We start from the raw sequence: 21,661 nt of genomic DNA on the forward strand, positions 1-21,661 counted from the left end.
GATTTTACAGTGTTTTACTGTTGCTATTTAACATTTGCTTGTTGTAGTTTTTACGGTTATTTTTTACAGTGTACAATTGTCGAATGACAGGACTGGGAAAATGAAAATTCATCAGACCCAACAGTGCAGTGCTCTATACTTCTCAATGTGTGTGTGTGCGTATGTGTGTGAAGGTGCAATCTAAGAAGTGCAGAAGGTCAAACGCTGCAGTTATCTGGACAGAGATTATATGAAAATGAGCTCAAAAGGCATTTGCTACCTCTGCCTCCCTCTCTGTATATACACATCCTGATAAAGACGAGAGATTTTTGTACAAAGACAGGCATTTGTGTTTTTGCCGTTATACATCACCACAATGGGTTTGAAGTAAAACAATACTGAAGAATCTAATTGATTTGTAGGATTTCAACTTCAACTGAAGAGGTATTGCAAAAACATGGCATTTACTATTTCGGAATTAATAACTTATACTTGTCAGTAGAGCCATCATTTTAAAAAGTCAAAAGGGACCTATGATGAATTTCGTCTTTTCTGACTTATAAATGTTGTTACAATGTTGGAAACTTGTGTTAAACAAGGCCAAAGTGTCAAATCATAAGGTTCATGCATTTGGCCGTGAGCTTGCCCGGTTTTTGGATGTCTCTGTCCGTGGGGTGACGTCACAGCGAGTTGGATGCATTTACAGTATTTGGACGTTAAGTCAAACTCTCAGCCAGAGGGGAAATAGCCCCCCTCTGCTTCAGGTTATGAGAAAACACAAATAAAGAATAAAGTGTTATTTTCATGTAATCGTGACATGCGCACAATAACACCAACATGTAACATGCAGTAACATAAATGCTGTTAAAAGGCAGCTTTTTCTTTATGTAGCTCTGTATCGATCGGAGAGTGTGCAAGTGTACCTAATGTTGTGACCGAGTGCATCTATATAATGTTTACAAAGTTCATTTTCGACCATGTCTGGGAAAAAATAGCGGTGAAGACTTCAAGATATGTATTTAAAAGTGAACATCAAAAGATAAATTAAGATACTTTTGGAGAGTGCAATCTGGGAAACGCCTCCAGAAGTGCAGCTGGGATAGGCTCCAGCACCCCCGCGACCCAGAGAGGGACAAGCGGTAGAAAAAGGATGGATGGATGTAAACGCCTCCAGAACTTAATATCTTGCAGACATACTCAAAAAATAGGTTATTAATGTGACTGTGGGGCCAAATTTACACCAAAGCATATCTAATACATAATAATTATCTAGACCACAGGGAAGTGTTTTAAATGTAGATTCAAATGATCACTAAACTTTAGGAAGTCAAGAGTCAATGGACATGCTTTACTGTTCCTACTGCCTTCATGTTTGTCTTCGCTAATTAAAAACCATACTTTATTGGTGTAACGTCCAGCCCACTGACTTGGACATTTGTGAATATTCTTCAAGATCTTCAAGATGGCGGCGCATTGCTATGCAGCAGCTTGAAGACGCTCTTGGGAGTGTAGAGCGATTTGGCAAAAAACACCCGTCATTTCTGTCAATTTCATGGCTGGCTCAAAGCGTGAACACTCTGTGATCACATACGACCGACAGACAATTCTGGAGGTGGATGGATCGGGTCGTTATAGTCTGAAAGATGCATGTACGGTGGACCTGCTCGCTAGCATGGGAATACTTCGCGGGCTACATCGAGCGGCCTTTGTAGCAGCGGAGTCAAGTGCTAGCGGTGACCGCTAATGGAGACGACGTAAGCGGTGTGAGCGGAAGCAGAAGCGGGGATGCCGAGCTGGGCTAACAACAAAGGGAAAAGCTTCGACCCAACTCTCTCGTTTGAGTCACACATTAAGAGTGTTACTAAAACGGCCTTCTTTCATCTCCGTGATATCGCTAAAATTCGTTCCATTTTGTCCACAAACGATGCTGAGATCATTATCCATGCGTTCGTTACATCTCGTCTCGATTACTGTAACGTTTTATTTTCGGGCCTCCCTATGTCTAGCATTAAAAGATTACAGATGGTACAAAATGCGGCTGCTAGACTTTTGACAAAAACAAGAAAGTTTGATCATATTACGCCTATACTGGCTCACCTGCACTGGCTTCCTGTGCACCTAAGATGCGACTTTAAGGTTTTACTACTTACGTATAAAATACTACACGGTCAAGCTCCTGCCTATCTTGACGATTGTATTGTACCATATGTCCCGGCAAGAAATCTGCGTTCAAAGAACTCCGGCTTATTAGTGATTCCCAGAGCCCAAAAAAAGTCTGCGGGCTATAGAGCGTTTTCTATTCGGGCTCCAATACTATGGAATGCCCTCCCGGTAAAAGTTAGAGATGCTACCTCAGTAGAAGCATTTAAGTCTCATCTTAAAACTAATTTGTATACTCTAGCCTTTAAATAGACTCCCTTTTTGGACCAGTTGATCTGCCGTTTCTTTTCTTTTCTTTTCTACTCTGCTCCCAACCCGGGGTGGACCGCTAGCCTGTCCATCGGATGGGGACATCTCTACCTTGCTAACCCGTCTCCGCTCGGGATGGTTCCTGCTGGCCCCACTATGGACTGGACTTTCACTGATGTGTTGGACTTTCACAATATTATGTCAGACCCACTCGACATCCATTGCTTTCGGTCTCCCCTAGAGGGGCGGGGGGTTACCCACATATGCGGTCCTCTCCAAGGTTTCTCATAGTCATTCACATTGACGTCCCACTGGGGTGAGTTTTCCTTGCCCGTATGTGGGCTCTGTACCGAGGATGTCGTTGTGGCTTGTACAGCCCTTTGAGACACTTGTGATTTAGGGCTATATAAATAAACATTGATTGATTGATTGATTGAATATTCAATTTCTTTACCTTCATAAAGTTGGGTAAAATCTACAGTCATGTCATTTTGTCCAAACACTTCTGAGTGTCTGAAAATTGATTGATATATGAAATGGTTTTCTTTTCTTAATGGCAAATGCCATATTTTTGTGAAACCTCTAAAATTAAAGCTGAAAGTCTGCACTTCAGAGACACCTTGATTGTCTTGTTTAAGTCCATTTTGGTGGAGTATGAAGGCAAAATCCCAACTGTGTGGACTCTAAGTTTAAGGCTATGCAATGTAATCAAATATACATGTATGTATGGCTCAGAAGTTCTTCAGAAGAATCCATAATCCACTTGTCACATTATCTTTTTATTGATCTCTTACTCATTAATATGCAGCCAAGTTACAAGAGGAATTACATGCCTAAATAATGAATGTACTTGATGGATTCCTGCAGCTTGTTCTAAATCCTAAACAAATATGTACGATGTTGCCTTGTGTTTTGTGGGTTGATTTGCTAGTGGACGTCCCTATTAAATGGTGATTGCTTTGAGATGAAAGCAGCACTTTTCTATTTTTCCCTCCTGCTCCCACACCTCACTCTTAATGCTTTTACTATTTCCTCTCTTATTTTGTCGACCAGTGTTTTCCACAGTTCATTTTCTTGTCCCCCTTTTCGCTCTGATCATTTCATTCCAATTTTTAGCAGCGATCACACGGAATAAGGTCATTTTATACATTTTAGTAAGACATAAACAAGAGTTGTGGCAGTATAAATTAGACTGGGAATTGAGCTCACTAATTTGCAGCAGCACATGGGTGACCCCTGTCAAATCCCTTCATTAGGTAGCATGTGATAGCCAATAATGTCCTGGTAAGCAACAACATCTGGTCAGCGGGGATTTTGGAGTGTGTGTTCTCACCATGGAGGATGTTTGTATATACAACACATATCTTCAGGACATCTCCAGGAACTCCCACTACAGAAGAGCCGGCACAGGAAGGCCGTTTCACTGCCAGAAGTGTAGCAAATATGTGGTATTCAAAGTAAATAAGCTTTATGAATACCACATCATCTTGGTGTTTCTTTAATAACACATCACACTGTGAAGTCAAAATGTTTGGCACATAAAAGCAAGGCAAACACTCAACAAGCTATTGTTTTCCTAATATAATAATTCACTATGTCTAGGCCTAGATGTTTGAGTGCTGCATTGTTTTTAAAGGTCATTCAGTAATTATCCTTATGTTTTTCTTTTAATGTTTAAAGGAAATTATATTTATAACTGCATAATACGACAAATGTAAGGCTAATCCCATTTCTTTGTTGTATTGCTTCTATAATAATATGACTCAATCACAAATGATTGTCAAGATGTGATGATGGGAAAGTACAGTGTTCCCTTCAAAGTAGAATACCCAAAAGGTGCAATGTCTTGAATTTCATCCATCCATCCATATTCTACCGCTTGTCCCTTTCGGGGTCGCGGGGTGGCTGGAGCCTATACCAGCTGCACTGAGGCGGAAGGCAGGGTAAACCCTGGACAAGTCGCCACCTCATCGCAGGGCCAACACAGATAGACAGACAACATTCACACTCACATTCACATACTAGGGACCATCTAGTGTTGCCAATCAACTTATCCCCAGGTGCATGTCTTTGGAGGTGGGAGGAAGCCAGAGTGCCTGGAGGGAACCCACGCAGTCACGGGGAGAACATGCAAACTCCACACAGAATGACCCCGAGCCGAAGTATCAAAAGTTGAAGGATGCCCCTGCAATAGGTCTTCAGTTATGGCAAAAGAAAGAGTGTGATGATAACCAGAAAAACAGCAAAAGGTAGACACCAAATTTTGACCTCGGTATTTGTCAAATCCTAGTTACTGCCCTGGTCTCAACTGTACTATTTGGACTACAGGACTATTTATCTATTTATTATACTCTTTGTACTATATTTCCATTAAGTAAGCTATTAATATCCTTCTTTAGTATTCAAATCATATTCTATTTAAAACTAAGTATGTACGTACTATCGTCCTTGTGGTACTCATCATTGGACTGAATCTGGGACTGTGGGTACAAAATGTTGTGCCATCCTATGTATATCTTATGTGTGCTGGTAGTAAAGTCCTTTGAATCCTTGAATTAAACATGTTTGAACTTTGACAGCAATCAACCAGTCTCCCACAGGGTCTCACGTTGCGTAACTGTTTAAAGCGGTCTGGGGTGAATTTTTCTCTTGTAAATGAGAGACAATGTTAGATTATCATCACTGGTCGACATCTCTGTCAAAGTAATAAACAATGAAGTGAGGACGTGGTGGGCAATGCAGGGAGACCTTTGACTGGTTAGACAGTTGGGTTGCCTTTGAGTGCTGCTGACACAACTTCAATTGGCGAAATTGACGATGAGTGGCCAAAATATGCTGTGTAATTGCGAGGCCACGGTTTATTAATGGGCATTGGTTGAATTTGCACGGATTGGCGCTATCAAGACCTTGCGACTAACCAGATGCTAATGTAGATACCATATGGCTGAAAGCCTAATGGCTAATGAATAGCATTAAAATTACAGACAGACAACAATTATTAAATCAAGGGGTGTCTTAAAATAGCTGAAGATTCAATTCGGAGGAGTCTGATTCGACTATCCACCTCACAGTCAAATCGTCAGACATTGAACCCCCCTTTTTGCCCCTGTGGGAGTGAGGTGAGTTGAGTACCAAAGGGTGTGTTGGGAGGATGTTCCGAGATTTATGATGCAGGGCCTGTTGGGACGAAGAGAAGCCCGCCATGCCACTGTGCGCCTCAGGCGAGTCAAAGGTCGCCATCGGTTTTGGTGAAAGTCGGAAATTTGACACGCACGCCCCTTCGGCCCGTAGGTGCTAAGTCTAAAGAAACAAATGGTACAGAATAGTCACATGTTGGATTAGCAAACATCTTTAACAGTCAAAGCATGATCGGAACAATCCACATTTTGTTTGATTAATACGCCAAAGTGAACCAAACACGGAAGCGCAGTTCCACTCCTTCGAATGAATGTCTGCTGCTGCAGCCAGGGAAACCCTTTCTTTCAGGGAACAAAAATTGGCACGACACCGGCCCTGGCGGGGCTGATCAGAGGACCTCAATAAACTATCCAATCTTTACCATGTGTATTTGTTCGTCTGAGTGTTTTAGCTTTTTTGTTTGAGGGGAAAAGTCTAAAATGAGGTCTGTTTATTCGAGGGAATCCCGTTTCTAAATCTAACAACCCCGATTCGACTATAAAACGCCTTAGTCGAAATCATCACTAATTAATTGTAGCAGTATGTGTAGAGCGCCACTAGGTCATGGACGTAACTACCATTAAGGACACCGAGGTCATTTCTTCTGTATTTTTTTTTTCAAATGAGAAAAAGAAGGTGATGTGACTAACCGAAAATATAAAGTACTTGTGTAAGACACCACTTTTGCTCCTACGTCACTGTGTGTGATCTATGGTCGTCGCACTGATTTGTACAGACCGTCTGCAACATAGTCCAGCCAAGGTGACATTTACTTTCACATTTAACATTTTTGCCACATCCATCCCAGATAATCATCATCTGATCCGACCAAAATGTGTTTCAACGCAACATTAAATGTGTCACGGTTTGGTGAAGGTGCTTGTAGCGTGACCCCAAGGATGCAGAGAATGGCAGGCAGAATGCAAGTAAAACTAATTTAATTTTCACAGGAAGCAGGGAACAAAAAATTCCAGCACACCAAGCAACAATCTACAAAGTAGAATGATCCAGCACTGAAGGAGGGACCCAGGTGGAACTAAATACAACTTATTAATGAGAATCAGATGTGCTGGCCGGACATGGAACAGAAAGTAAAGGTGCTTCAAAACATGGAGACCGAACAGGAAATACTGACAAAACAAGAGCACCAGGACAGGAAGTGACTCTAAACACAATTACAAAGTAGAAATAAGAGCGCTGGACAGGAATAAAAAAAAACAAACACAGGAAAACACAAACATGATCTAACTGTCAGTAGAAAGCCTGACACAATTATGATTTTCCTCTTTTCTGATGTGTATTTAAATACATTTAAAGTTGTGGAAACTATTAAGACTGTGTATACTATACCCAAAATGAAGTTGGCACATTGTGTAAATCGTAAATAAAAACAGATTACAGGCTTTTGAACTTTGCGCCTATAACAATCCGGATGGTTCTTTTCAAAATTTTTGGAAATGTGGACTCGTCAGACCACAGAACACTTTTCCACTTTGCATCAGTCTGTCTCAGATGAGCTCGGGACAAGCAAAGCCGGCGGCGTTTCTGGGTGTTGTTGATAAATGGCTTTTGCTTTGCAAAGTAGAGTTTTAACTTGCACTTACAGATGTAGCGACAAACTGTAGTTACTGACAGTGGTTTTCTGAAGTGTTCCTGAGCCCATGTGGTGATATCCTTTATACATTGATGTCGCTTTTTTATGCAGTACCGCCTGAGGGATCAGTAGATCACGTGCAACTCGCTCACTGATAGTACACACAATGTTATAGTTTGCACACGAGGTTTAGCGCGTGGTATTTGAATCTTAGTAGATCAGGCCCTAACTACAATAACGGTGAAAACCCAAACATAATAACATAACAAAAACACATTGGACAGTCCAAATAGCAACCACCTTTAAGCAAGCTGCATTGTCTCCGACCATCTCCTGGGAACACAATTTTTGAAACTCTCGCTGATGTGTTGGATCCACTGTGGACTGGACTTTCACAATATTATGTCAGACCCACTCGACATCCATTGCTTTCGGTCTCCCCTAGAGGGGGAGGGGTTACCCACATATGCGGTCCTCTCCAAGGTTTCTCATAGTCATTCACATCAACGTCCCACTGGGGTGAGTTTTTCCTTGCCCGTATGTGGGCTCTGTACCGAGGATGTCGTTGTGGCTTGTGCAGCCCTTTGAGACACTTGTGATTTAGGGCTATATAAATAAGCATTGATTGATTTATTGATTGAAACAAAATTATACATTTATAACGACTTTAAGGCCTACCTTGGCTTGCTGGTAGAAGCAGTTTACTAATTTAGTCACATGGGTAATATGTGAGTCTCAAGTGAATACTTTGTGTGGCTCAGCCTCATCCAGACTTTATCTCCAGCGGCCCTTAAGTAGCGTAGGTCTCAGATCTCTGCTTTAAATGGTGAGTTGTTTTTTTTAAACTTGATTTTACTTTTATTATACCATACTTGGGGCGGTATAGCTTGGTTGGTAGAGTGGCCGTGCCAGCAACTTAAGGGTTCCAAGTTCGATCCCCACTTCCGCCATCCTAGTCACTACCGTTGTGTCCTTGGGCAAGACACTTTACCCACCTGCTCCCAGTGCCACCCAATGTAACTTAGATATTGGGTTTCACTATGTAAAAGCGCTTTGAGTCACTAGAGAAAAGCGCTATATAAATATAATTCCCTTCACTTCACTTCACTACTTTCACTTCTTGTTGAAGTAAGCATGGATAGACTCCAGCTCACCTGTGACTTGAGTATAATAAATGCTTTACAAAATGGATAGAGGGGTTACAAGTACTTTATATGTATGTAATTTTAACACTTAACTATGACAAAATGTTTTATGATGGAGACAGTTTGACTCTAAAATAAATACAATTCATAGAACAGAAGACATTGTGTCCAACTTTGATGGTTGCATTCTATGATTTAACAATCCAGCAATGACAGAGTTGGTAGTAGGTGTGGTAGTTACTTTATGCAAAAGGTGTGTATTGTTGTAAACCAAGTTTCTAATTTTTCTAATTGATGCAACTTGATAAAAATGTTGCGAACATGCTCAAAATTTTCAGACACGCTTTGTTGATTCTAATGAGCGACTTCTATTGTTAACGTCCACAGCATACAGGACAGTAACATATGTTTGCCTTAGGAGGAATTGGAAAAAGTCATTTTAATTTTGTTCCATCCTCGGCCCCCAGAGGGTGCAAGTAAAAATACTTTACATTGCAGCAGTGAAAGCAGCAGCATAGCAGGAGTAAAAATGCCTTTTATATCAGATAACAGCAAGTCAAGTAATATTTAGTGCCATATTTTCATTTTGATGATGAACTACTATGTGTTTCTAATAGTCAAACACTGTAAAGCAGCTAAAAATGTACTGTCCTGCATGGGTGTTCTTGTTGTTTTTCCAGGTTATACAACATTTATTGTAATTGGTTGTGTCTATTATCTAATTACAATGTTTCAGGTTCTAGAGCAACAATGCAGAGTGCATTTTTGTGTGTCTGCAATGATCAATCCATCCATTCAAGCAGTAAACGTGTACGGAGAAGACTTTCCTGCATCAGTGACTTTGTCGTGGTCAATAATTCTAGTTATAGTGAAGTCAATGAAACCAATGAGGTGAAAGCATAACCATATCCAAAACGATGAATGAGGTGGAAGTACACATCCTCTTTCCGTTTACTGTCATCCATCTTGTCACATTCTTAGCCACACTAGCAGCAGTGTATGGAACAGTGGAGCCCTGAATGTGAAATATGTTTCAGGCTGTCTTGAACAAAGTATTGTTAAAGTCAAATCTGATTTGTTAAATTGTGTCCACAGTCGATAGATTGTCCAATTGTAAATAAGCAATCTCTTATGTGGCTTTTTCCACCTTAAAGAACAAGGCTAAAACACTCAGACAAACAAATAAACACAATTGTGATTTGAAGGTTTAGTTAGGTACTCCAGTAGGCCCCGCCTGAGTCGGCTTCGCTGAGCGCTGAGAAAATAATCAAACTTGACTAGCTGAGGAAGTAAATGTCGTAACAAGGTTTCCGTAGGTCAGTGCTTCTCAATTATTTTCTGTTACGCCCCCCTAGGATGAAAAAAACATTTTGCGCCCATCCATCTTCACTCCCCACCGCGACTACAAATAGTATAATTTGTTATAAGTACACCTATGCATCGCATTGTATCATCCTTATCTTTAAATAAAACAAAAAAATAAAAATATAGATCACGTAAAGTACAACAAAGAACAACTTAATTATCATTGTTTTAATCTGTAAAAGAAAAGCAGCAATTTGCCTGAAAAAAAAAATCCTTATTTTAACTACAAACATTTTTAACTGACTGAAACCATTTGATTTTCAAAGATAACATTTAATAAACTCAATAAATAATAATACATTCAAATTAATTAGTAACATTAAAGTTGGAGCCCGATAAATGAAACACTTACACCTACAAAACAAAAATGAACCCAACATTTTTTAATCAAAACGAGGATGTCAGGGTTAATGGCTACAATGAGCACGTTTTGTAGTGCACAGCTTTTCGAAGCAAGGTTTGAAGCGTGATACTGCATGATACTGATAAAGCATGTTCAGACTCACACCCACTGGCATGGCGCCCCCCCATTTCAGAAAATCCAAAAGTGGGGGTACTCTTAACTGCAGTGTAGAGAAATTCCACAGCCCCCACAGCTACGGTATCTTCTTAAGCTAATGATCTGAGCGTTGTGGTCCCAGGTCTTTGCTGCCACCCATCTCACACTGCACCCGACCCCTTCTGTTGGTGGTGAGCCCATTGGAGGGTTATCAGTAATACGTAAAAACACTAAGGCTTATTGTATAACTAAGCATAAAAAAACATAATGTACTTGATGATAACCTTTTTAATTGTCACACAGGTGTAAAAAAAGTTAAGCATTGTTACTAACTAAATTGATTATAAAAAACTCCTTCCCTAACATTGACAACTACAGGTAATGGCCAAATATTTAAACTCATAATGTGAGTCTTCCTGGGTGTCTTAAAGGAGTACCGCTTTGAGTACCTTGAAGGTAGAAAAGCGCTATACAAGTATAACCCATTTATCATTTTTAATATTTTGATTATTTTAAGCATACGGCGGCGCATACATTTCAAAATTGTTCGCTTTTTCCCTCACTGATTATTACTCACTCCAGACTTCATGAAAGCCCAAAACATAATACAACATCACTTACTGTACTATGTCTGCTGTCACTAGGATGCCAATTACTAGAATGTTGATATATTCCCATTTAGATGAAGAATGACATATAATCCTCACAAAGAAAAAGGGGGTAGAACCAAGCGTCTTTCTCGCCATTTCCGAGGCTAAATTGGATGCCAGAGTTTACCAACTTGTCAGATGATGTCTTCATCCTTCTACTATCAAGATGAAAGTCATTATTTATGATGTAGACTTAACTTCCACAAGCTCTGAGGCGAAAAGCAGCTCACCAGCTCAAGACGTTAATGTACATAGGAGCAACAAGCTTGTTTGCTCTCTGTGAAAATGCACCGCTAAAATTAGTTTGTCTGCGTTAGCGCTTATAATAATAATATCACTAATAAATTGGTCAGTATTCAGGTCACGACATGTAAATGGAGTATTGTTGGAGCATTTTGGATGGTTATTTAGAGGGCTTTGTGGGTGGATTAGAGGACCTCCCATTAACTCCATTGTAAGCAGATTTTATATACGTTTATTTACAAGTTAGAATGCATTAAAAATACATCTGTCTTCTTGTCTCTCATAATGATTGTGAATGATAGGCAATATTCCAAAATAAGTACAGTTCCCCTTTTAAGGCTGGTTCTTCTTTTGGATCAATCCACTGAAAGCAAAACACAATCAATAATAATAATAACACATATTTTGATGGTCATGAACCTGACCTTTGTATTTTTGAAGAAAGCTTTGTTTAACTTTAGAGGCATTGAGCACAGACGGAAAGAATGGTTAACAAGGGACCCTTTAAACAAAGACGATCAAGTGCAACAATGGAGGAATTCTAAAGACAACTTGGAGAGAAGAGCTGGTGAAGGAATGTGCAGGAAAGCGTTAAGTGGAAGCAAATTAATGAATACATAAAAAATACCTTTAGTAGATTAGAAAGCAAACATTTACTGACCCACCAGAAATGACAGAAAACGTTCTTTTTAGTTGTTCAACCCTCCTGCATAGTTTGAAGATTACGCTTATTGACTTCCTTTTAAAAAAACACCTTTGAATGAATAGCGCCGCACAGCGAGACAAACACATGCTAGATATTGTTTTTGAAGGCATGTGTTTAATTATCCCCACACAATGGGCCTTTGTACTGTTTGTGTAAGTCCATTCATAAACCCCTCTGACTACTATACAAAATGCCGCTAAGCAATAGTCACCAAAGTTCTTCTTAGAAGATGGTCTTTCATTTTACAGCATGGCATGAGGTTTATGCTCGGCTCAGTCATGAGCAAGATGAGGCCACTTCCACTGATGTAACTCTTGCCAATAAAAAGCTGTAGTTGGTGAAATATATGACTGAGCTATATACCACACGCACATACTGTATATAACCACTGTTTATTAGGCAAAAGTCTCATCCATCTTGGTCGTTTCGCTGCACTTTTCCCACCAGCTTGCAAATGCATCTTGGCATATGGAGAGGACGAGAGTGAAATTTTGAGTGTTGTTAATATTTTGTAGGTGGCAAATGTGCTGACCTGTGAAGAGCAGTTTAAATAGGAGACCCTCACATTCAGTCAGCAGGCACAGCTATTAGTTTTATTATATCCATATTCATTAATCATATTTACTGCCTCTTGAATCGACTCAATGTACAGACCTTGACACACATTCAGAATTACAGAGCATCACGGCCGTCTCATTCAATTTTCACATTTGTTAATTATAATTCGCTGTGTGTAAGGGTGCGTTCTTTGACATGCAAAGGGAAGTTAGAGGTTATCGTCGAAATGATCATCCAGTTATTAATCTCCTGCCAGCTCCATTCAAATACTATCAAGCACACACACCAAACGCTACCAGAGTGACAATATTCTCGGTTGCGGTGAATTATTCATAGTCTTATTGTGAAGAAGTGTAATTATGCACTTTTGTATGACACATTTGAAGTATTTTATAGTTGACGTGATGTGATTACCTGAGGACTGCAGTGAAGAAAAACTGCAGTACTGCATTCTGTCTCAGTAATCGAATAGCGTGTGCTTAGGAAAAGATCATATGAAGGACAAGAACCCTAACTAAAATATGAACTAGCTGTCTCCTCCTTGAAACCATAGTTGGGTATGAAAAAGTCATGGTTTTAAACTATTCATACCTGCATTAAGTTTAAAGGCAATATGTATTTTTCTTTAGTTGAGTTCATTAGTAAGAACACATGAAGGTAGCATTTGTGTATTGCAAGAACCCATTACATTTTGGTGCAGAAACATGGATCCGTGTTTCCCACAGGACTGCAAAATATTTGTGTCAGTGGTGAGTTAGACAGTGGACTGATGTAATCAAATCAAATCAACTTTATTTATATTTTTCCACTCGGCCTGCGCCCCGGCCTGAGGTAACAGTTGGTTGGGGGGCGCATAATAAATGAAAATAACATAACATAACATAACATAACATAACATAACATAACATAACATGACACAATCGTCGATTTTGCATAATTGTCGATGACACGTTTGAAAAAGTGAGTGAAACACATAAGAAGCAAAACAAATATGTTTAGAACCACAATGTTTCTTCTGTCTTGTTTTCGTCCTTGTTTTTAATGTCACAGGACAAAGCAGCCTCTAAGGCAGTGGTTCTTAACCTGGGTTTGATCGAACCCTAGGGGTTCGGTGAGTCGGCCTCAGTGGTTCGGCGGAGCTTCCGCCGCGGAGGTCAAGACACACCCGACTCATCGCGTAAATAAAAACTTCTCCCTATCGGCGTATTATGGATACGGCAACAGCAGAAGTCCCACTGATTTGCAGGTGTGTAATTTGTTGTGAGTTCATGCACTGTGTTGGTTTTGTTCTTTGAACAAGGTGATGTTCATGCACGGTTCATTTTGTGCACCAGTAAAAAAACATAACTTTGTCTTGAATTTGAAAAAAACAAAACATTTTATTTTTCACTAAAGAAGGGTTCGGTGAATGCGCAAATGAAACTGGTTGGGTTCGGTACCTCCAACAAGGTTAAGAACCACTGCTCTAAGGACTTTCAGAGAGGTAAGGGGGCGGTAGCAGTACTTAGCGATACGTGCTTTCGATTCAGGGAGTCCAGAAGTCCTCACTGTATTTGTCGCTATTCGCTTTTTTGAAAAAGCCTATCCAGAGGGCTCTGATTACTCGCTAAGTATACAAAGTCGCTAAGTTGGCAACACTGATCCCTCCTCCTTCGATAGATATAATGTGCTTATAAGCAAAGGCAAACATCTAATGTTATATTTGTTTGTGGTGGTCTAAATGTATTTGTGGTGTGCTTCCACAAATAAATTAATGTATGGGAATCCCTGTTTGTATAATAATTTCCAACATTGGTACAGTGTAGGGATTGGCCATTGATCAGTATCGGCCAATTTCATCGTGAAAAAGTATGTGATCGGCAAAAAAACGATTATTGCTTTTCAATGCTAATCACAAAAGTCGATGCCAGCTGGTTGACACTGTATTTATTTTTGGTGCCTCGGCTGGCAGAGTCACGCAACAATGCATTATGTAATTGTTGTAATAAGATTTGACACATTTTATAATATATAAATAAAATGTAACAATTTGTTGCATTATGTAATAAACCATCAAAGTTGATGCCTATCAAAAAAAAACTATCAGAGCAACTCAAAACATTTCATATTCATTAAAACTCATTTAAAATACCAATTCAGCTAGAAAGGTGACTTTGTGTCCAAACAGTTTTTATTGCTGAATACAGCAAAACTACCTGCTGTGATTTGTTTAACATTGTATTTCTGTGTATCAATTGTGTGAAGTTGTAAACTTTCTCTGGATCACATTTGATCCAAACTATCTCATAATCTGGATGTGTACTACATTGTTTAACATTATTTTTTTTCACAAAACAATACTGCCATGCATTGTACTTTACAGTAGATGGGACATTCTGTAGACCAACAGTTAGGCATGTCGGCTTATGGAAGTGACACAGATTTGATTCCCTTGACCGGAATCAGTAGTCTGAGGTTTCCCAAATGTGTCACCTGTGGTGTGTGTGCTGGGTCCCTCCTAAAGTCAAATGTGTTGCAATGCAAACAAAATGTGTTAATGACACAACAAGTCCAGCCATCCATCCATTTTCTACCGCTTGTCTCTTTTGGGCTCGCGGGGGGTGCTGGAGCCCATCTCAGCTGCATTCGGGCGGAAGGCGGTGTACACCCTGGACAAGTCGCCACCTCATCGCAGGGCCACAACAACAAGTCTTTGTCTGAAATGTTTCGCACATCGTTGCCGTCATTTCAACCTGGGAATGCATCATCTATCTTTTTGTCTCTGTTAGGTTCTCTCAGACACTTACTTGTTTTCCCTGTTGGCTAGGAGCACTTTAATTAATATCCTAGATGGTTAATCGGCTCATGATTAATTTCCCATGGTACAATCGCTGATTTGAATGTGTTTCCTCAGTTCCAGCTCCAAAGAGGCTGCGTTTCAAAGCAGTGAACTCAAACACCCTGCTTGTTGCCTGGAAGGAGCCCAAAGGAGACTTTGATAGTTACCTGTTCCTCTACAACAGCATACCAGGTAGGATGGATTTATTGTAAAAGACAATTCCCATAAATGCACATTTAAAAACTCTCAGAACTGTCACCACCAGAGGAAAAAAATGTGCTATGCAAATTGGAAATGACTCCACTTTGAGGAAGAATATCTCATTATTACTTAAATTTTCTGTATGTCAGGATGGATAATGTCATTTGCTTCTTATCTAAAGTCCTCCCAAGGGATTACACTGTTGAGAAACATGGCAATCTAAATCTCGGTTCTGCATCTCTTCCAAGTTTGAGAAAAGGACATTTAAGACTGCATGTTATCTGTAAGTACGTTTGAAAGTATGGAAAGTAGCATCTTTCATGATTTTAATCTACATTTAAAGGGGTACTATGACTTTTTGTTATACATTCAAAACACTTTACTGTTGTCTACATAACATGTAATGGTTGTTCTCTGGTCAAAACATTGGATAGATTATGTTTTACAGACCATATTGAAGCCGCTTTCTGACTGTCTCTTCAGAATGCTCCATTTTGTGGGCGGTCTTATTCACATGCCTCCACTTTAACTGTCAGCTCCTCGTCAGCCATGTTGTAGTTTTTAACGCTTCCATATCGAGTCTACTGACAAATATAATTCAGAACAATACGCTAATTTGTATTACAAATGGCAACAGCAGAGGATGCATCTACATGCATGAGCCAGTCTGCCCCACAACAAGAGGATAAAGTAAAATAAGGAGTTTATTGACTACAGCGTTGGACGACAATGGCGGATTCACGCAAAGCCCTTCGAATAAACTCCGACCATATATGGAAATATATGCTGACGTCACACTTGGGAAAAACGTCACAAATTGGGCAAATTCCAAACGGCTCGTTTGGAGGAAGAATGAAGGAAGGCAAGATTGTTTTATACATATCTCTGCCATTTGATTTCACATTTTTGTGACTTATACAGATCCTAAATATACAAAAACAGGTACCAATAGGTAAGAAAAGATGATTTCGCATAATAAGTCCCCTTTAAAACACTTCTTTGTGGTCTAGATAATACTGTATATATTAAAAATTGGGAGGGTAACGATTCGATTCAAGTCATATTTTGATGCTGTTGATAGAATTCAGGGATGATATTAGATTAATTAGAACAATACGATTCAAAATTATTTAGTGATTTGAAATCGATTCAGTAGCATTTTACATTAACAAATCACCAGTGTGACTGTGGAATAAACACTGGATATTGGACACTGCAAGTGACGTTTCCTATATTCCCATTAGTTATTGTTAGGGAATTAGGTAGAAATGAACTTTGGATACAAACAAGCAAGTAAACAACAATTAATGGACAATGCAGTCACATCTTATTTGAATAAAGTGCAACAAACACTTTAGGTTGATTAACAAGAGGAAACCTTTTCTGCTCTGATTTTCAATATTCAAGAAATGTTCAATAAAAGTACATTAACCAACATTTTACCTGTCGATTTCCCTAGTACTTCTGATTTTGTTTTTCAACATAAACATAATATAATATCAATATGAAAAACAAAGTGCAACCAACAAATCTTTAGGTTGAATTAACAGAGAAATTAGGTACAACTAAATATTTTCAGATTACATGAGCAGTGGTTTGACCTGCTAGTACTCTCATTTGAATAAATAGCTACGATAGCTGAGAAAAGTTACAATAAATGTAAACGTCCCAACACAATAACTTTCAGCTATAGCATGATTGCAAAAGCCACACAAATACAAACGCTAACACAATGATATAAAGTCATAACACAAAAATGTAAGCCAAAACACAACAATATAGAGACGCAACGAAGTGACAGTGGACAAGTTTCAACGATGGACCACTATGGCTGGGCGGAAAACTGAAAACTATATGATGAACGAATATGGAAAATTAAGTGAAGTGTGACCACTTTCTCAGTCATAAAAAACATTTTTTTACTTTTTCAATAATATTAATATACAATGTGCATTACAGCGTTTTCAGCATTCCGCCTCAGCTTGGTCCGTCGGCAAAATTTGGTCCGCTCTCACTTCCGTTGTGTCTGTTGCAGCTTTAAATAATTGTGTTATGACATTTGCATTTTTTGTGACCTCTCTCGACCACCGTCGGTATGCGCCGTTTTTGTTTGGATGACTAATGGCGTCGGGCAGACTGACTTGAGTAATGTTTAACATCCTTATCATTAAAATGCTAAACTTTATATAAGGTCTGCCGTTCTTTACTCCAATGTTGTTTTTTTTCTAGTATCGATAAAATCGATATATTACCTTTTAAAACAATGTTGGATCGATACCTATCTTCCCAAAGGCCAACTTGTCGAGCACATATCGAAATAGTTGAATCCTAAAAATACAAATCGATATATCGAGTAATAGTTACTAGGGATGATACTCGAAACCGGTTTTCCCGGTTGTTCGATAAGAAAAGAACCGAGTCCTCGAACTGGAATCCCTTTTTGAAAACCGGTACCCGTTATCGAGACCACTATAGTAAAGAAAAAGAGTTGGTTCTTTATTCGAATCCCTCGGAACGAATCCCATCCCGACCAGAAATGCCCCTTGAGACATCACAAGAATTTACGTCACGTAGCTCAGTCATTAGGCGCAGATAGGGAAAGCAGGAAAAACAATGGAATAATAAAGTTCAAAACAAAAGGTATAATCCAATGAATAACTTTACTGAGAGATTTGAGCAGGGTACAAACACATGACGAACACTTTTACGACCAACCGGAAACATAGCAACCAGGCTAGCACCGCACCTCCTTTACGGCAGCTGTCACAACGTTCTTAAAGCAACCGCAGCACATACATATATATACAACATATATGACATGATCTCCCTTTTTCAACTTTTGTTTTTCTTTCCTTGTAAACAAAACAAAATCACACTGTATATGTGTTGTCTGTCTAATTATAAATAATGCAGACGAGGCGTGTTGGCTGAGTTCTTGGCGTTTACTTTCAGGGGTGACGACATGCAACAACACTTTTCGGGGCTACCGCGCATGCTCGTCACTCCCGTTGCATGCTGGGTAGTGTAGTTGTTATGTTCCCTAGCTCATAACATCACATCTTTCCCCCTATAAAGAAAGATTTTAACTCAATAAAGTGTATTTCTTTTTTTAGCTTTAACTTTTCATTTTTTAGCATTGTAACCACATTTGCAAACAACTTTTCTCTTCATAGAATTTTCTTTCAATAAAGAAATAAAGTGCAAAAATGTCAAAGCATCATAACAAACAGTTATGTCAAATAGCAGCAGAAGTGCACTTTTTGGAGAGCTGTATTATTTTCAGTTTTGTGCCCAAGGGACTGATTTTATTTAACACTATATTATTATTTATACACCTATAGTGATCACAGAGACAGCTTGTTTTTGTGTTACTGTATATATTTGTTTTTCTGAAAAATCCCACTTAATATACTTTGGGTAACAACAGTCAATATTTATTTATTTTGTTTTATTTTTTTAGGGGGGTAACAGTCAATATTTATTTATTTATTAGATTTTATTTTTTTCTTATATAATAAAAGTGAGCTTTTGTTAAACCAAATATTGTGTGGTTTTTTCCATATACAACAACCTATCTGGACTCGATAAGAGAATCGATAAGGAATCGGTTCGATAAGAGGATTCGATAATAGGCTCGAACTTGATAATTTCTTATCAAAAATCATCCCTAATAGTTACGACTCTATTAGATATACTTTGGTGTACAATTTGGGTAATTTTTTCTCCACGGTCACTTTTATAACCTGTTTTTTGAGTCTGTCTGCAAGATGTTTGTTTTTGATTGATTGATTGAGACTTTTATTAGTAGATTGCACAGTACAGTACATATTCTGTACAATTGACCACTAAATGGTAACACCCGAATAAGTTTTTCAACTTGTTTAAGTCGGGGTCCACGTTAATCAATTCATGGTATAAATATATACTATCAGCATAATACAGTCATCACACAAGTTAATCATCAGAGTATATACATTGAATTATTTAAATTTTTTACAATCCGGGCGGTGGGATGTGGAGGGGGCTGGGGCGGGGGGGTTAGGTTTGGTTGATATCAGCACTTCAGTCATCAACAATAATATCATCTGAGAAATGGACATTGAAACAGTGTAGGTCTGACTTCGTAGGATATGTACAGCGAGCAGTGAACATAGTGAGCTCAGAAAACATAAGTTTCCGGAGGCGTTCCCAGATCACAAATGAAATCACGCCACAGCCTCTCCAAAAGTATCATAATTTATCTTTTAAAATGTACACTTTTCAATATATGTCTTGAAGTCGTCACCACTATTAACTAGAAAATAAACTTCATGGACATTGCATAAATTCACCCGGTCACAACATTAGGTACACCTGCACACCCGCCGATTGATTCAGAAAGTGCATTAAAAATGTTGCTCTTAGCAGCATTTATGTTACTGCACATCAGTGTTAATATTAGCACATTCCAAGATTAGGTGAAAATAAAACTTTATCGTACCGTTTTTGTTGTTCCTCATAGCCTGAAGCATAGGGGTATAAGCTCTTCCCCTTCCGGCTGAGAACCTCGCAAACAGAGTCTCATGCCAAAATGCTATTACCCTATGATTTGATGCTTTGGCATTGTTTAATACTAGTGTCAAAATTTCATTATAGGTCCCCTTTAATGAGTTCTGATGAAGTCAATGATCAAGACTCAAGAAGCTGCACACACAGCATTGTCTCACCCTGCATCTTGCAAACAGTGGACAAGTGTTGCAATGTCAAGTATGACATTCTTGTATAATATATTGCTTGGTCACCCTCTTGCCATCTACATCTCCTAAAGCATGTAATCAGAGTTGCTCTGCAGTACTTGTTTGTCACATAAACTTCTTTACTAATGATGCTGCCCACCCTGCAATTGTTGCGTATTAATGCGGTGGCGAAACAAGGCAGCAGATAATTCTTACTCAGCTGCTGTAAAAGTGAAGAAGTGGGTCTGAATAAGCACGTTGTAACCTAAAATGTCCCCCTTACAAACAACCCATGGCGAGAGCAGCCTTGTCTGACAATTTCGTGCTGCGTTTAATGGCGTAGAAAAGAATAAAAAAGTCAAATTTATGGTCACTTCCTTTCTCTCAGCGAGGGAGTGAGAGTGCCGCAGTGGTTCCCTGGCACTCAGCACATGCAGTAAAAATATTGGCTCCTCCACGGTGTCCTTTCCATATCTCCTGCTCTCTACATGGTTAACAACACCTCGACATGTCCATGTTCTCCTTTTACAGACGGATCTTTGTTTTGTTCAAGGGTTTTTCTATAGATGATGAATATTTTTTCAATTTGTCCGTCTGATAAGCATACATGCGTTAGTGACCCGTACCAAAAGTCAAATGAAGACCGAATCGTATAAAATCTGAAGCTATTTCCTCATACAAAATAATGTAAATCCAATGATTTATTTCCAGACACCCAAAAATATTAACACATAAAACATTTTTATAGAGATTAATTATAATTCACACCACCTTTGTACTTTCTTTCGAGTTGATTCTTGAACCCAATTGTTTCTCACCTTCTTTATTAAAGTGTCAAATTTTGTTTGGCTCGTTGGTGAATAATTATGCAGTCAAACTCATTAAGGGTTGTCGCTATCATTTTTTCGTTTTTTTATCGAGTATTCTTATGATCAGTTTGTCTGAATAATCAAGTAGTCAGATAAAACCCTTCATAGCCTCAATACGTATTTTGAAAAAATACTTGAAATAAACAAACATTTTTCAGCTTGTTATATTGTTTGTTTTCAAAAACTAAATCCCCCATGATCCCTTGTTCAGTTAGGGCAGGGGTCGGCAACCCAAAATGTTGAAAGAGCCATATTGGACCAAAAATACAAAAACAAATCTGTCTGGAGCCGCAAAAAATTGAAAGCTATATTACATGTGTCTGGAGATATACATTTAATTAAGAGGACTTAAAGGAAACTAAATGACCTCAAAAATACCTACAAATGAGGCATAATGATGCAATATGTACATATCGCTAGCCTAAATAGCATGTTAGCATCGATTAGCTTGCAGTCATGCAGTGACCAAATATGTCTGATTAACAATCCACACAAGTCAATAACATCAACAAAACTCACCTTTGTGCACTCATGCACAACGTTAAAAGTGTGGTGGACAAAATGAGACAGAAAAAGTGGCATAAAACACGTCCTAGAAAGTCGGAGAAAGTTATACATGTAAACAAACTATACGGTGAGTTCAAGGAATGCCAAAATAAGTAGGACAAAACGGCACTCGCCAAATACTCGAATCAGTGAAGCATATTTAATACAAACAGTGTGATTTATAACA

At 38.9% G+C, this 21,661-nt stretch overlaps 1 protein-coding gene across 2 annotated transcripts in view; it reads left to right on the plus strand.

The window, feature by feature from the left end:
• LOC133660644 (collagen alpha-1(XIV) chain-like) overlaps positions 1 to 21,661 on the plus strand; it is an 82,021-nt gene that overhangs the window by 48,263 nt on the left and 12,097 nt on the right. For both annotated transcript variants that reach the window (XM_062064216.1, XM_062064217.1), the window contains exon 3: positions 15,219 to 15,335. In XM_062064216.1, the coding sequence (XP_061920200.1) occupies positions 15,219 to 15,335 (117 nt within the window). The remainder of the gene's footprint in view (positions 1 to 15,218; positions 15,336 to 21,661) is intronic.

This window comes from Entelurus aequoreus, linkage group LG11, assembly GCF_033978785.1.
Source record: "Entelurus aequoreus isolate RoL-2023_Sb linkage group LG11, RoL_Eaeq_v1.1, whole genome shotgun sequence".
NCBI lineage: Eukaryota > Metazoa > Chordata > Actinopteri > Syngnathiformes > Syngnathidae > Entelurus > Entelurus aequoreus.